Raw genomic sequence first — 17,377 nt, 5'->3', positions numbered from 1 at the left:
GCCAGTGCGGGGGGATGAAGTTGGTATGCTGGGAGGGTGCTAAGTGCAAATCTTGCACCTGGGCCTGTGGTTATATAGTTATACCACTTTTCTGTTATAACAGGATTTGCTTTTATATAACAAAAGGTCAGTACCTTTTGTTATATAAAAGCAAATCCTGTTAATGTTGATGACAGAACTGACCTTTATCTTTTCACAATATATTGTAGAGGATTTTTATAAAGACCCTGCTATTTTTTAGCTTTTTTTGCTTCTCTCACCAAAATGACTAATGTGCCCTCAAATGTCATAACAAAGTCTGTTTTGGCATTACTATGTCCTGCTAGTTGTGCCATAGTTATTGCTCATTGTTTTAATAAATAAATACTATATGTATCTGTGTGATAAGTTGATTCATTTTTTTAAAAAAATAGAATTTTTGTTTTTTTCTTTCACATTATTATTATTTCTTGTTTTCTTAGAATAAGGAAATAAGGAATTTCTTTAAAAAAAAATTGCATCCCGTTAGATAATAAACTAATTAGCCTTGATGTAAATATAAAACAGCAGGGACTGCACTTGTCCCAAGGGTTAGCACAACAGGCTCAAAACAATGTTATTGTTTTCTAAATTAACTTACATAATGACCTATGAATAGTAAAGCACAAGGGATTTTGACCTAGTGATGCGAGGGTATTAAAATTAAGCTCCAGCTGTGCAATCTGTTTAAGAATCAACAAATGTCTGTATGGAGCCAGCTGATTTCCAGAGTCAAAATATCATTGACCTTATACCAACAGTGATGCACCACAGAAACCACACAACTTGAGTGAATGATTTATTACTCAAGAAGTGCTTCATTCATAAAATTGCCAGAAAAGGTAACATTAAATAAAACAGAGTATTCGTATCGATTAGTGTTTGTTTGTAGACGATCAGTGTGTTCTCTTCCATAATCTAGCTAATTTCAATAAGATGTTTGAAGACTCTGCTGCTTAAAAATTTGTGGAAATAATATCAAATATTAATTGCAAATAACCTTTGGTTTCTCATTACACAGCCAACACTGCTTTCCAAGTAGCTCTCTAAGGCTATAAAATGTGGGTACTTGCTGGCCAGTATCTCCTCAATAGAATCAATATCTTGCTAAACCACCACAATATGTTTTTTTTCTCCAACGTTTCATATTTTGCCCACTATCTCTGATATTAGGACAGACTACTTAATTTTTCTCCACAGATGAATTCTTCTGAAAGAGATGTTTTAGTTGCTAATGGCACTGATGTTACTGTCTTCATTCTCCTGGGCTTTCCAGGTGGCCAAGAAATGCAGGTAGTTTACTTTTCTTTATTCTTAGTCATTTACATATTAACAGTTGTGTCCAACACTCTCATAATTACAATGGTATGGGTGGATTCTCGTCTACATATTCCAATGTATTTGTTTCTCAGCAACTTTGCTGTTTTGGACACATGGTGCTCAACAGCTGTCGTTCCCAAAACAATGCATTACCTAATAACACAAGACAAAGTGATATCTTATGCAGAATGCCTTGCACAACTCTGTTTTGTACACTCTGTTGGACCTACTGAATTTTTTTTGCTCACTGTCATGGCTTACGATAGATATCTTGCAATCTGCCACCCTCTACGCTATGCAACAATGATGAGCAATCAGATCTGTCTGTATTTAGCCATTGGTTCCTGGATGAGTGGCTTCTTTACCGGATGGACACTGACGATTCCCACTGCCATGCTGAAATTTTGTGGACCCAATCTTATTAACCATTTCTTTTGTGATTATATACCTCTGGTAAAATTATCCTGTTCAAATACCTCTATCAGCGAGACTGTTTTCTTTTCATTTGCTTGGGTTGTTGTACTTTGCTCTCTGGGTTTTACCACAGTTTCTTACTCTTATATAATTAAGACTGTTCTCAAGATTCCATCAGTTCTAGGTCGGAAAAAAGCCTTTTCCACTTGTGCTGCTCATTTAACCATTGTCTTGATCTTCTACGGTACTGTCATCTTTATGTATGTTCGGCCAAGGGCCTCTTATTTTTCTGACAAAGACAAAGTGATTTCTTTGTTTTATTCAGTAATAACCCCGCTTCTAAATCCACTTATCTACAGTCTCAGAAACCGAGAGTTCAGACAGGCTATGAAGAAAATGCAAGGGAAGATTTATAATTCCTTCTCTAGATTTTATATAGAGTGAAGGCAATGAATAAAATATGCATGATAATGGTGCTCAATTTGTTATACATATGAAGGCAATTTGTCTGTTAAAGTGACTCTGGGTGAAAATATAAGAATAGAAGGTAACTAATAAACATTTTTTTAAAGAAAGGCAGTTAAACCTTGTAAAGTGATAAATACTGAAAAAGGCCTAATGGTAACTTCATAATGAAAAAAAAACCCAGTTAATTTTGCAAATTTTGGGCTCATGCTCCTGTAACACTTCTATATAATGGCAGATTTGAAGTTAGATTACCTAATTTACCTAAAACCAGAACAAAATTCATTTACAGGTTTGTGTCAAACACTCTTCTTGACTAAGGTTGTCAGTATAATTCTGTACAGACACTGTTGACATTTCCTTGGTTGCATACGGAAAATAGTAGATCACTGAAAAACGGGCACATTGTGGTTTGAAAAGCTGTGTATGAGAAATAGCGTTTAGAGTTGTTTTAAACAAATGTAGTAAAACCCAGGCAATTGTCTGACAGCAGTTTAATCAAAACATAAAACCTGTTATAGTGTCTCACCATAAAGTTTCCCCAGAGTAAGAGTTAAACTCTGTTCATTACCAATTCAGTACAGTTTTAATTATTTTATTTTTAATATATTTATATAGTTAACATATGTATATTTAAAAAATGTACAGCATATCATGCACATGAGTAAGCTTGTAAACTAGATGGCAAGAATAGGAGCAAATACAATATGGAATGACAATGGTCTGAAATTCAACTTGCAAAATTATCAAAGTCTGAAATTTTCTGATTTGCTTTTTTGGCCAGTCTATTTACTTAAACAGAAGCTTTCAAAACTATTTTAGCTCCTATGTAACAGCATTGGTTTACACTGAAGCTAGCTCAGCACAGTGATATTATATTAACATTTATATGAACAACCTTGTTTTTAAATCCAGACAAAGATAAGCACATCATTGTCACCAATTGCAGGCCAGTAAAAAGAGATTTTCAAAAAATAATACTGCCTGTATTACTATATATGCCTGTATACAAAAGCAAAGTAAAAAATGTGATAGTAGCAAGTCTGTGTATCTACGTAAATCAGCAGCAGCAATATATATACCTAGCAATGTAAGTAAAAAATCATTACAGTGCAAGAATGGTAGTTCCCAAATCATTGATCATGTCTACTTCATTTACCTTGCTCTGACAGCCACTCACTAGTGTTTTTACTTGATCACTTGATCTGGCTTCCAAGAAACGTATTCACTATGACAGTATACTATTAACAAGGTTTTTATTGGTCCTGTTATTTTAAGTTTGCAAAAAGATTATTTAAGGAATTTATCAACTTCGTCCATCATGTGTGATCCCTGAGCCACTGTGACTGCAATTTCCCGTGTACAGACCTATGTAGAGCTGCCTAGAAGGTACCTTTCATTAACTATTCCTCCCTATTCAGGTACGGGGCCTGTAACCCAGTATGCTTGGGGCCTGTGGTTTTCCAGATAAGGGAAATAATTTGGATATTCGCACTTTGTCCATTAAAAAATAAGATGAACATATATAAATAAACTGAAAAGGATTGTTGTGCCACCAATATAGATCAATTGCATTTTAGTTGGGATCAACCACTAGGTACTATTTTAGTATTACTGAAAAAAGGGATAAATGGTTTAAAGTTTTAATTATTTGATTAAAATGGAGTCTATGGAAGCTGACCTTCCTGTAATTCTTAGTTTTCAAGAATAATGGGGTTTTCAGAGAACAGATTCTATACCTGTACCAATATATTTGCACATGTAAACTTTCTGTATTAATATACTTTCTCACCCACACACTTCCCTTCTCTACTGCCCTCTTCCTGTTATAGTGAAGCTCCAATCTGATGACAGCTGCATGCAGACATTTTTATACTCTTTAGCACTCTGCACATCTGTCCTCCTCAGATAGCATTGAAGAACTAAGAAGTCCCAATGATTATCTTTGTAAACACATAACTTTAAAGAGTATGAACTAGCACAGCATCTCAATTCACTATACTGATAAGCTCAAAAACATTATGTGTATTCAGCATCCTTTTGAAATATTATATTAACTCTGCTAAAATTGTAGCTGCTATTCTGAACACGTTAGAATCTGCAGATGAGCATAAAAAGGAACAAAACTTCAAGATTTCAGTAGGTCTGACTAAGCACGAAATTCAGTGTTGATGCCTCATATTACTGAGTACCACCTCTCACTTCTAGCCATGTGCAGGGATACTGTACAAATCTACAGTCTAGTGTGGTTGTCTTTCCCAGATGACTAAATCATATTGTCCTACCTCTGATTACTATTAAAGCTTGAAGGGGCAGTATACCACTCTGTTCAACATGAATTCAATATTCCCCTATATTAAAGATTCAGGTTAACAACATTAGTCACAACAGTAAAGGGAAGGCATTTATACTGGCAAACTATCTATCTCACAAGCTTCAGTTTTCCTGTTAGACATGTTTGCTCAAGAATGAACAAAAGCTATAGACGTTTCATGATTAAAACAGTAAACAAAAGGTATGTTCCTTGGAAGCCCTATTAAAGGGGTCGTTCACCTTTAAGTTAACTTCTATTATGGTGTATAGAGTGAGACAATTTGCAATTGGTTTATTTAGCTTTTTATTCAGCAGCTCTCCAGTTTGCAGTTTCAGCAATCTGGTTGCTAGAGTTACCCTAGCAACCATGAATTGATTTCAATAAGAGACTGGAAAAACATTATTAACTCATGCATTTTGAAGAAAAAAAACATTTTCCCATGATAGAATCCCTTTAATAACAGTGGAATCATTGCTGAAAACTTGATTGTCACAGCTGGTCCTGTCATTATCTCCCTCTTACCCAGAATAAGTAATGTGTTGCAAATAATATATCTATAAGTCTATGTAAAAAACAGCCAAAATGTGCATTTGTTTAATGGATTTTAGGCCAAATTGTAGCTTCATTTTGTACTCCTCAGTCTTACATTCTGGTTCCTCTCTTGTGGACATCCTTCCTAAATTGGGCATAGGGCTTATCCAGTCAGGTAACCTATATGAACATTGGTATCCTGAACCCAAGGTTTCCAATTTACATGGCCACACTCCCGAAAAGGAGGGGGAGACGTGTCATGTTGGAAGCACCCAAAGATAGGTGCAGTAACATGGAAGCTGGCCATGGAAAGTCACATAGTAGCCCTATGCAAGTAATACAATAACTTTTATATTTTTTGTGCTAATTTCCCAAAGCACAGTATAGATTGTGGATAGTGATGAGTAAATTTACCCGTTTTACCTGCCACCTGCGGCCACTTGGGGGCCGATTCACTAACTTCGAGTGAAGGATTCGAAGTAAAAAAATTTCAAAGTATTTTTTGGGCTACTTCGACCATCGAATGGGCTACTACGACCTTCGACTACGACTTCGAATTGAAGGATTCAAACTAAAAATCGTTCGACCATTCGATAGTCGAAGCACTGTCTCTTTAAGAAAAAACTTTGACCCCCTAGTTCGCCATCTAAAAGCTACCAACTCAATGTTAGCCTATGGGGAAGGTCCCCATAGGCTTTCCTAAGTTTTTTTGATCGAAGGATATTCCTTCGATCGTTGGATTAAAATCCCTTCGTTAGATTCAAAGGATTTTATCGTTCGATCTAAGGAATAATCCTTCGATCGTTCGATCGCACTATTTGCGCTAAAATCCTTCGATATTCGAAGGATTTTAATTCCCAGTCGAATATCGAGGGTTAATTAACCCTCGATATTCGACCCTTTGTGAATCGGCCCCCTAGTGTTTGGATCTGTTACAATTCACCATCTTTGTATTTGGGGGTCAGCAGTCAGAGTGCTTTGCTCTGGAAGAAAAAGGCATGAGAAAAGAGTCTGTATCTATTAGAATCTTTTTAGAGTTAGCAGGTACTATACGTAAATCCAGGGAACATTGGGCTCATTCTACTGAAGATTAGTGATATGCACTAATTCAAATGATTATAATTTATGCAATACTCTACTATATTTACTTGCATAGACACTTTAGGGGCATATCCTTAATATTCTAAAAGCCTAAAATAGAGAATAGAGGTACTGTATTAAGTTCTACTTGGTCATATTTCGAACTGTACAAGATCAAGTCGTTTTGAAAGAAACAGGGAAATGTTTCCAGTTGATATAATATAGTACAGTTATAGTATCCCTTATCATGATACCCGATATCCACAAAGCTCCGAATTACGGAATGGCTGTCTTCCAAAGACTCCATTTTATCCAAATAATTCAAATTTTTTAAAATAATTTCCTTTTTCTCTGTAATAATAAAACAGTAGCCTGTACTTGATCCCGACTAAGATATAATCAATCCTTATTGGAAGCAAAACCAGCCTATTGGGTTTATTTAATGTTTAAATGAATTTCTAGTAGGCTTAAGGCATGAAGACCCAAATTACAGAAAGATCCATTATCCGGAAAACCCCAGGTCCCGAGCATTTTGGATAACAGGTCCCATACCTGTATATAAAAGGAACTGCATACATCTGCTCATTAGAGGTTCATCAAGAATCAACATTTTAAGTAATGATAACACCTTACAAATGGTTATTTTCAAAGCTGAAACGCTAAACTATAATAGATGATTATATTAACTATAAGCAGCAGAGATATTAAACCAACTACAAAATGGAAGCACGTTTATAGAAATAACTGTTGCCCTTTGAACAAATGAGTTTCCAACATCACATTTCCTTCTTTATTGGTTTAGAATTTTTACAAATATTTAATTTTTACACTTTTCCCAATATACTGAAATTTCATTGTTATTAGAAATTACCTTTAGGAAAGTACTGTATAGTTAGCAGTTTTTTTTTTAACATCCGAGTAGCACAACTCAACTTTCTTAAAAAGAAAACTATTGGGAAATAATTCCCCTGGTTATTTTTGGGAACAATACAAAAGGCTGTGTTGGGCTCTGGATGGTATTATTATATTAGGAATTCTTCATCTGAGTATGCTCTTTGCAATGTCATACAACTGTTATACTCAAGGTAAAAACATTAGTCATTGTTTCAGCATGCAGAATACAGAGCAATTCTTTATGAATACTTTCCTGTTGGGGCAACTATCATCCGTCTATTGTAAATTAAAGAGGCATTGCGGAAGATTTAAGAATATCACAAATATCCTACAAATACTGTATGACTGTTAAAGCCTAAGGGAAAAAATCAGGTAATGAGTAACAACATAATTCCAGGTAAAGCAGCTTGAAAAAAGAACTAAAATGTTCTCAAAGCTTGCTATGATAATCTTAGTTTTGTTATTTTTGCAGAGTAAAAACATAGATATACTGACTAAGCAGGAAAGATCATTACAATTTTATTTGTAAATATTTATAATAACCATGGTTGTTTCTACTGGCAATATAAGTTTATTATATTTGATATTATAATAAAGAAATATATACATAAATAAAAGAACATATTAAATTGTGGTGGTTTATTCTGTTGTTTTTTTCAGATCATGAAAATAATAGATGTTCGCAATGTAGCCAAATTCAAGTCCACAGCTGCTAAATTTTCTGTTTTTTGTATTAATTTATGTATTAACAGTTACAGAAAATGTAATATTTATTGCATTTGTAAAATATCACACCAATGTATTACCTTATGAGCAGCTTATCATTCTTAGAGATATAAGTATACATCTTAGTAGCACAAAACAGATTTCCTTTGGCCTGCGCTGAATGTGCGCTGTTAGCGTGCATGGCATTTGACCGTTATGTTGGAATATGCATTCCTCTGCGCTACTCAGTTATAATGAATGACTCTTTCTGTTAATATATAGATATTGGGTCTTGGGCATGTGGTATTTTTCTTTGCAATGGTAAAGGTAAGATTTATCTTGGGAGTGAAATTCTGCTGTGACTTGATCAACCATTTCTTCTGTGATATTTCCAAGCTTCTGAACCTGACTGTCAGGGGCCTATCGGCTCCTGGCTGAGAAGTCCGGACCAAGGAGGAAGCTTTAGGACAAAGTTCAAGTTCTTGGTAATCAAAAAGGGTTCAATAGTAATCGTAGTCAATTCCAGGCAGTAGTTCAATTGGAAGGCAGCAAAGGGTCATGGAAACAGGTTCAGGCAAGAGTCAAAGTCCAGGAATACAATCAGGAACAATTTAGGAACACCCAGGAACCAAGGTAGCAATTCCTATAATCAGGCATTGAACCCATGACCTGGAAGTCCTTATATTTTAGAATTTTCGGTCGGCCGTGTGACGTCATTGTGAAGGTGTCATCGTTGGCCCACGTGGGTCATGGGAGCCGCCATCTTGGATGCGACACCGCTGGAGACGGGAGCGCCAACGGGCGCTCCTGACACTGGCTTGCAAAGATATGTCACTTCCAGAGCTTTTTGTCCTGGCTATAATGGTCAGCACAGTGCCATTAATTATGATAATACTTATTTATTTGTTCATTCTACAGGCAATCTTATAAATTCTAAGCAACCTGAGAAGACAGAAAGCTTTCTCTACCTGTGCCAAACATTTTACTGTAGTTGCAATTTTTTATACAACTACAATGTTCATCTATGCAAGAACAAAAAGAATTGGTACCCCCCGGCCTACCTTCCCCCCCGGGCAAATGCCCCTATGTTGCTAGTTACCCCTCGGTGCAGGTCCTCTCCTGTGGAGTTCGTAGGCGCCATCTTTTCCCGTGCAGTCTTCTTCCTGGATTCCCCGGCGTTTGGTGGCGCATGCGCAGTAGGAACATTTGCCGGTTCAGCTCTACTGCGCATGCGCTGAAAGTCACGAAAGTTTTCTGATGTCTTTTTTCGGCAACTTCGTGACTTTCATCGCATGCGCAGTAGATTCCAACCGGCAAATGCTCCTACTGCGCCGCCAAAGCCGGGGAATCCAGGAAGAAGACTGCACGGGAGAAGATGGCCTCTGCGAACTCCACGGGAGAGGACCTGCGCCGAGGGGTAAGTAGCAACTTAGGGGCATTTGCCCGGGGGGGTAGGTAGGCCGGGGGGGAGGGTGGCCTACGGGGGGAGGGGTTTTTGCGCCGAAAGGGTTTCCTTCTCCTTTAAAAGCAGGCATCTTTTTTGGTTGCTATGGGTTACTGCTACTGGGCAAATATGTTTCCCCCAAATATTCTTATCATGGTAAACATGGTGACTCCTGCAAAATATCTAGTTGGATAAAGAAAGGTGTTATTGTGAATTAAAGTTAATTTTGATCCCAACAAGTAAATCTTCATAAAAAATGATTGTCAGGAATATAATAAAATATAAATAAGAAATAAAACGGAGCAGATTATTACTCTACCTCGCTAGCACAAAAAACCTGTGAAAAGATGCTTGCAAATAGTGATGGGTGAATAAATTCGTCAGGCACGCATTTGCGGTGAATTTCCACGTTTCGCTGCAAAAATTCGTCAGCAAAAAATCCGCCGTATCACGCCTCAAAATTGACGCGAGTTAAAATTATTCGGATGCCCATTAACTTTAATGCATTTGTCAAAATAGTCACGCGTGTAAAAATTATCGCTCGCATCTAAATTGATGTGCATCAAAATTATTTTGATGCCCATTGACTTCAATGCAGTCTGATTATTTTTCACCAATTCGCCCATCACTACTTGTGAACGTTAGCAACCATGTTTGCGTTCTTTTTGACTGATTAAAGACCTTTGTGACCAAATGGTTTTTGCCAACATTCGCAGTGGATGTAATAAAATTTTGCAATTGCAAAACCTTTTTTGCAATAATATATTTAACAAAACTCCAGAGCAGGTGTTAACGCTAAACCTTGGCTTAGTGAAAATGTGCAATGTAATATTTGCCAGAGGCTGATTTCACATTGCGAATTTGCAAGCAGTGCTAAACATCTGCAAAGATGCCATTTTAAATAACACTTGCAAATTTTAATTACATTCCCCCCATAGTGTTCGTAAAAAAAATTTGTGTACCTGTAAACTGTATAAAATTACAAAAAAACATTTGTTACTATATATAGCTTTTTCACTTAGGTTATATATTTATTTGATTGTAATTTAGCTTGGAATAAAAGGTTTGGAGTAAAGACAAGTAGAATAACATCAAAAGAAAGCCAGTTCCATATGGCTAGTTTGTGTTTAAATAGCAGAATGCAGCAGGATACCACTAGCCCTTGTTGTTGTGGGGAATGTCAAATGACCATGCAAATATCAATAGGTTTAAGTACTGGTGCTGTTGATATTATAGGCATTAAGACCATCAGTTTCATACACTCAAACTTTACGATATAAATGTATTCCCCAATGACACTCCACAAATTATATTATAATAATAATGTTAGTACTGTGTTAGCTACAATATTAGAATATTTAGAATATAAAGATCCTTAACAAAAATTCAATAACTTTTCGTCTGACAAATGTCTCAGATGTCTTAACCCAAAAGCAAACCTTGAGCTCATGTTTTGGTCTGGCCTCAAATAAAAAGTATTGTTTTATGGACAGAAATCACATTTTGGGAATAGGTAACTGGGAACCATTACAGGCTCACCATTACAGGTGGATTGGGCATTATTTAGTGTCACCAGTACACATAACCAGAAAGACAGTTGGCAGGGAGGCTTGCGGTGGCAGCCCAGAACACTAGGGGGTATATTAATCAAAGAGTGAAGTTAATAGTGAAGTTCCGCCACTAGAGTGAAATTCCGCCACTCTCCATTCATTTCTATGGGATTTTTATAGGCGTATTTATCAAAGGGTGAACTTTCATTTTCACCCATTGATAAATACGCCTTTCAAAATCCCATAGAAATGAATTGAGAGCTGCGGAATTTCACTCTAGTGGCGGAACTTCACTCTTTGATAAATGTACCCCTATATTGCATCAATGGCTCTCCCCTGAAACCCTGTCCCTCTCATTAGTTAAATGTAGACTACACTACATTTTCCGTACAAACTTCATAGTATGATACAGAAATGTTAAAGGAAAACTATACCCACCAAACAATGTAGATCTCTATAAAAAGATATTGCATGAAACAGCTCATATGTAAAATCCTGCTTCATGTAAATAAACCATTTTCATAATAATATACTTTTCTAGTAGTATGTGCCATTGGGTAATCATAAATAGAAAATTGCCATTTTAAAAAATAAGGGCCGCCCCCTGATATCGTAGGATTCACTGTACTCACAAACATACCAACAAACCATACATGTTAGGTCACATGAGCCAATTAACAGACATAGTTGTGTCTTTTGCTTCCACACTTCTTCCTGTTACAGTTAGAGATGAAGTATTTCTGTTCAGGTGATCTCTGAGACAGCACAGAGACCATCACGAAATGGTGGCTCAAGGCAAGAGATTTAAAAGGGCAAGATTTACTTAAATATATATTCCAGTTTGGTGAGATTCTTTAATATGCCACTTAATATGATATGAACTATCTGTTGCTTAAGTGTTCATTTTGGGGGTATAGTTTTCCTTTAAGGAACAATTATTTATGAGCAAAATTTTTTGCCAAGTTTCACCGCCAAAATGATGCCCATAGACTCCAATGGGAAAAAAAGTTCCACTAGTTGACTTTAATGCATTTCAGCAGATTTTCGATGTTTCATGAATTTTCTATGAAGCAAAACGGGCCATTACTGATCGATGAAAGACAACATTTTCAAACTACACACCAAGAAGATGATTATCCTGCAATATCACCCCCCCATGGGTTTACGGGTTAACAGGCTGCTACACACTTGCTATGAACCATAATCCCTAGGAAGGGCACCGTGAACCAATATGAGTAACCTATTATATAAGTTGAAATGTTTTGTTTTATTTTTGAAAATATTAAAGGAGAAGACTTGCAGCACTTGGGGTTGCCAATGACAAACTGCTCACTGATAGACTTCATCACCATAAGTGCAAAAACTCCTTGGCCTGGCACCACAGATAGATAGTTGGTTTGAGCATTTTATGTTGATAGATATATAGATAGACACACAGTGATGTGCGCAAGCATTTAAAGTAGCCCTGTTTCTTTAGAGCTTTAAAGGAGAAGAAAAGGTCTTTTAATTTGCGGGTACCAAAAGGTTTTAGCGAGAAAAAGCCGAACTTTAAAAAAAAGTTGTCTATTTCCTTCTACTGCGCATGCATTTCCCCCATAAAATTTGAAGATAGAAGAAGCAGGAAGACAATCGCTCCGTGGTGCTCGCTGGAAGAATTCAGTTTTCTCCTAATAGGTGCACTGGCCCCGGGAATTAATAGTGACTACGGGCACACAATAATTAATGGAAATTGTCTGCAACACTCACATGCTCGGTGGGCTCTGAGCAGCTGTTGAGAAGCTAAGCTTAGAGGTCGTCACAAATTATTAAGCAGAAAATGAGGTTGGACTGTAATATAAACTGATGCTACAAGGCTGATTATTAAATTATGTTGTTAGTTGCACTGGTTTCTCCTGATTTTAATTTTTTCCGGTCCCATACAAAAAAACTATGTTTTTTTTTCCATTTTGTCTTGCTTCCTGGTACCCTGGGATTTATATATATATATATATATATATATATATATATATATATATATATATATACAGTGGCGGAACTACCGGGGGTGCAAAGGGTGCAACGGCGCCAGGGCCCAAGCCCCTGCACCCCCGATGGGGCCCGCCGCCGCTGCCCGCAACCAAGTCCAAGAGCAGCAGAGAGACAGATTCAAATTAAAGGCGAGAAGAGCGCCATCGCAATCTCCACGGCGCGCTGCATGTGACGTCACCGCCGGCGCTCTGCGTGTGACGTCACAGCCGGCGCTCTTCCAAGTTCCTGCGGCTGCCAGTAAGTGTCAGTCTCCATCTCCACCCGGGTGTAGTGTAACTGGATCAGGGCGACCTCCCCCAAAATGTCAACATTATATACTTTACTGTGTCTCTGAACCCTGTGAGAGAAAGGGCTTCCTTGTCCTGCCACAAATACACAAATACAAATATTTCCACCCCTGGCTTCGTTCCTAATGTGTTTGGGGTGTGTCTGTGTGGATCTGAGCTGCCATACTGTTACCAGGAAAGGTATTATTGGGATGTGTATTAGGCAGATGGTCCTGATCAGTATCTTTGTAACACTGAAAACAGGGCCCCAATGGGGCCTGCAACCCAACAGAAAGATGTGTCCAGATCGCTGGGTGGGTTCTCCACTGCGTGCTCTTCTGGCTGATGTCACCGGCGATGACCAATTTTAATCCTGGTTTTGGGAGGCCCTGTCCTACCCCTCTCTGCAGCTCTGGTCTGGCTCTGATCCCAGAGCTTTTAAACGTCCTATGTCCAGGCTGCATCCAGGAGAGCAAGGGGGTGGGTGTTAGGCACAGAGCAACAGAAGAGCCTAAAGTCATGCACCAATTCACCTTTTGCTCTAGGCTGTGCATGTCATGTAACTGCCAGAGAGGCCTTGCACATGCAACAGGTTAACACTAATATATTGTATGTTTGTAGAATGGTAAATTCTATATTGTATGTTGTAGAATGGTAAATTCTAACCAACTTTTCAATTGGTCTTCATTTTTCTCTTTTAAAATGTATTTATTTCTCTCCTTCTGAGTCTTTCCAGCTTTCAAATGGGGATCACTGACCCCATCTAAACAACAATGACTTGTAAGGCTATACATTTATTGTTATTGGTACTTTTTGTTTTTATTCAGGCTCTCCGCAATTCATGTTCCAATATTTAATTCAAATCAATTCATAGTTGCTATGGTAATTTGGTTACTAGCAACCAGACTGCTGAAATTGCAAACTGGAGAGCTGCTGAATAAAAAGCTAAATAACGCAAACCGCAAATAAAAAAAAATAAAAAACCAATGCAAAGTTTTTCCCTCTGTGCACCATATATTTAAGTTAATGTAAAGGTAAACCACCCCTTTAATGCTGCACTGATTAACCCTTGTCATTAACACAGTAAAAAATATATTTCAGACTCCTGTGCTTATATCCTTTGAGTACAGGTATGGGACCTGTTATCCAGAATGCTCAGGACCTGGGGTTTTCCAGATAATGGATCTTTCAATAATTTGGATCTTCATACCTTAGGTCTACTAGAAAATCACATAAACATTAAATAAATCCAATAGGCTGGTTTTGCTTCCAATTAGGATTAATTATACTTAGTTGGGATCAAGTACAAAGTACTGTTTTATTATTACACAGAAAAAGGACATCATTTTTAAAAAGTTGAATTATTTGATTATTATGGAGTCTATGGGAGACTGTGTTCCAGTCCAATGCACGGGGGGGGGGGTCGTTGTTGAGTAGGGGGGGCCCAGTTGTAAATTTACATACCAGGGCCTTTAGGGTTCTAGTTACGCCACTGTATATATATATATATATATATATATATATATATATATATATATATATATAAATAAAGAGCGGCATATATGGGCCGAACACCCTGAAAATGGATGAGACCTGGGTGCTCATGCGTCCAAAAGTTTCATAGACGGTATAAAGTGATGGCACTCACAGGATTTTTAGAACAAACAAATAAAGGTAAAAAAAGAAAAGTTTATTAATACTTTTTGATCCTGTGAGTGCCATCACTTTATATATATATATATATATATATATATATATATATACAATATCAAAACAGGGGGGTTGTGGGAGCACTCTAAAGGCTTTAAAGTATATATATATATAAGTATAATAAATGCTATTGCATATGTACCCAAAACAGGGGTTATTTTGTTACAAAGTTATGATCATAAAATTGATAAGCCACCATACCACGTCAAGGTAAACCCCGAATGGCGGTCCCTAACTTGTTTTATATTTTATGTGCATTTTAGCATTACCTGTAATCAATGTCCGTTGAACGCTGTTATTTCAGTGAGGGCTAAATCCTCCCCAGCCAGCAATCAGGCTTTTAAAGGAGAGATATTCCCAAAACAAACGCCCAATTTTAAAAGCATAGGATCACCACTAGTTAAAAGGGGGGGTATGGGGTGCTACAACCACTGAAGCTATGCCACAGCTCCTGGCTAAATATACAATATCAAAACAGGGGGGTTGTGGGAGCACTCTAAAGGCTTTAAAGTATATATATATATAAGTATAATAAATGCTATTGCATATGTACCCAAAACAGGGGTTATTTTGTTACAAAGTTATGATCATAAAATTGATAAGCCACCATACCACGTCAAGGTAAACCCCGAATGGCGGTCCCTAACTTTAGCCCTCACTGAAAAAACAGCGTTCAACGGACATTGATTACAGGTAATGCTAAAATGCACATAAAATATAAAACAAGTTAGGGACCGCCATTTGGGGTTTACCTTGACGTGGTATGGTGGCTTATCAATTTTATGATCATAACTTTGTAACAAAATAACCCCTATTTGGGTACATATGCAATAGCATTTATTATACTTATATATATACTTTAAAGCCTTTAGAGTGCTCCCACAACCCCCTGTTTTGATATTATATATATATATATATATATACTATACTATATATATATATTGAAAAAATGCTGTTGCACACAGAGACTTTTAAAGGGAGAAAAATAAATCTTTATTACATAATCAACGTTTCGGCCTTTACTGGGGGCATTGTCTTGATAAAGGCACCAGTGAGGGTTGAAACTTTGATTATGTAATAAAAAAAATTTTCTCCATTTAAAAGTCCCTGTGTGCAACAGCATTTTTTTTTTTTTTTTACATTTTTATATATACTATTCTGTTGGCATCAGGGTCTGTAAGTAAACAATGCAGTGTGTGTACATACGCTGAATATTTATTTTTAATAATTAATTTATATATTTTTATCCATTCATGTATTTCTTGGTCCATTGGCTTTGTTTGTCGACATAGTGTTCATTTTAAGGCCCATTAGTGTCACCTTGTGTTTATAATCACAAGCTCTGCTGCCAAATAACATAGATCATTTACCAGCAGAATTTGGAAACTGGACACCAGACGACCAAAAGGGTTTGATCAGGAAAAAGAAAAGGTGTTTTTTCTGAATTGGTTTTTAATTGTGTTTTATATGCTTTGCTATACTGTATATAATTATATTTATTGTAGGTAATTGTTTTTTAATGGATTATGGATTCATGTACAGTTTTAAATGGATTACATTTTTCCAGAAGGGACTTCCATTTATTTTAATAGTTTCACATTTTTTCCTTCTTTTAAGGGATTCACAACTTTGGTGTAATGATTCTAGTTCAAGTATTGTGAATGCATTGTATTTAATTAAAGGTGATGTATTTAATTAAAATGGATGTTTGAATTGTTCAGCATATGGGCTTAATGAATGCACTGTTGGTGTTCATATGCTCACAGACAACAGAATTTTAAGTCTGATGGATGTTCACTTTAGTATCTGTACTTGAGAAGGGAGTCGCTGAAATGTGGTTCAAGCAATAAAAGATTTTAATGGAAGGGATTTAAATTCCTCATTCTGCCTGCCTCATAGACTATTCAAAAAAAATAATTACATACAGAAATCGCAAAACACACAGTTTAAAATTCACAAATTAAATTAACACATAAAACATTTTTAGATATTACTCTTAGTACTGAAGTGAATAATCACACAACTATTTTTCCAAAAGAATGCTCAATGCCAAACCATGTCATCCTAGACTTTTGATTAACAATATACCTATTCAATTTGTGCCACTACATCATATATACTCTAAAACTTTTGAGGGTACTTATGTACTTGTAGGAAACATAGGATAAGGAGAATTTATAAGACCAGGAAGCTGAAAGGCCGATGGGATTATGCGGTGAGTGCTGAGCAGTGCTTAGGTATAAGAATATGAAAGGGATCTTCCTCTTCTGGCCAGCACTGTGGGCAGCATACCACCTACCAGCCCCAATGGATTTTCTTGGGGTAGTTTGAGTTTTGTCACAGCAAAAAATGGAGCAGCTAGGGAATGCTTACAAAGGGACAGGCTTTATGCCCTAGTTTAAATGATAACCAGCCAAGTGTGGTTCATTTCTGTATGAGGTAATGTTATCATGGTGAAAATTAAAGTGGGTGTATATTCATTGTATTATTCATGTACCTTTTATTCAATCTGTGGCCATTTACAACCCAGATTGCTGTGTTTCTTGTGTTATTCAGGAATTAAGGTGGGTGGTTAAGTATAGAGGGGTTAGTACCAGCCAAAAACTTTAAATTACTAATAAAAAGACGGAGTTTGTTT

At 36.7% G+C, this 17,377-nt stretch overlaps 1 protein-coding gene across 1 annotated transcript; it reads left to right on the top strand.

Moving 5' to 3' along the window:
* Nucleotides 1-1,218: 1,218 nt before the first annotated feature.
* Nucleotides 1,219-2,196, top strand: LOC108695648 (olfactory receptor 6F1). Its single transcript, XM_018224426.1, has one exon. The coding sequence runs from the start codon at nucleotides 1,219-1,221 to the stop codon at nucleotides 2,194-2,196; it is 978 nt and encodes a 325-aa protein (XP_018079915.1).
* The last annotated feature ends 15,181 nt before the right edge of the window (nucleotides 2,197-17,377 follow it).

This window comes from Xenopus laevis, chromosome 1L (genome assembly GCF_017654675.1).
Source record: "Xenopus laevis strain J_2021 chromosome 1L, Xenopus_laevis_v10.1, whole genome shotgun sequence".
In the NCBI taxonomy this organism is placed as follows: Eukaryota; Metazoa; Chordata; class Amphibia; order Anura; family Pipidae; genus Xenopus; species Xenopus laevis.
Note: the sequence above shows the minus strand (reverse complement) of the source record. Positions and strands in the feature narration are given on the sequence as shown.

Bases quoted from the DNA above. Each gene is read 5' to 3' on its own strand.
- LOC108695648 (XM_018224426.1), top strand. From the start codon at position 1,219: ATGAATTCTTCTGAAAGAGATGTTTTAGTTGCTAATGGCACTGATGTT.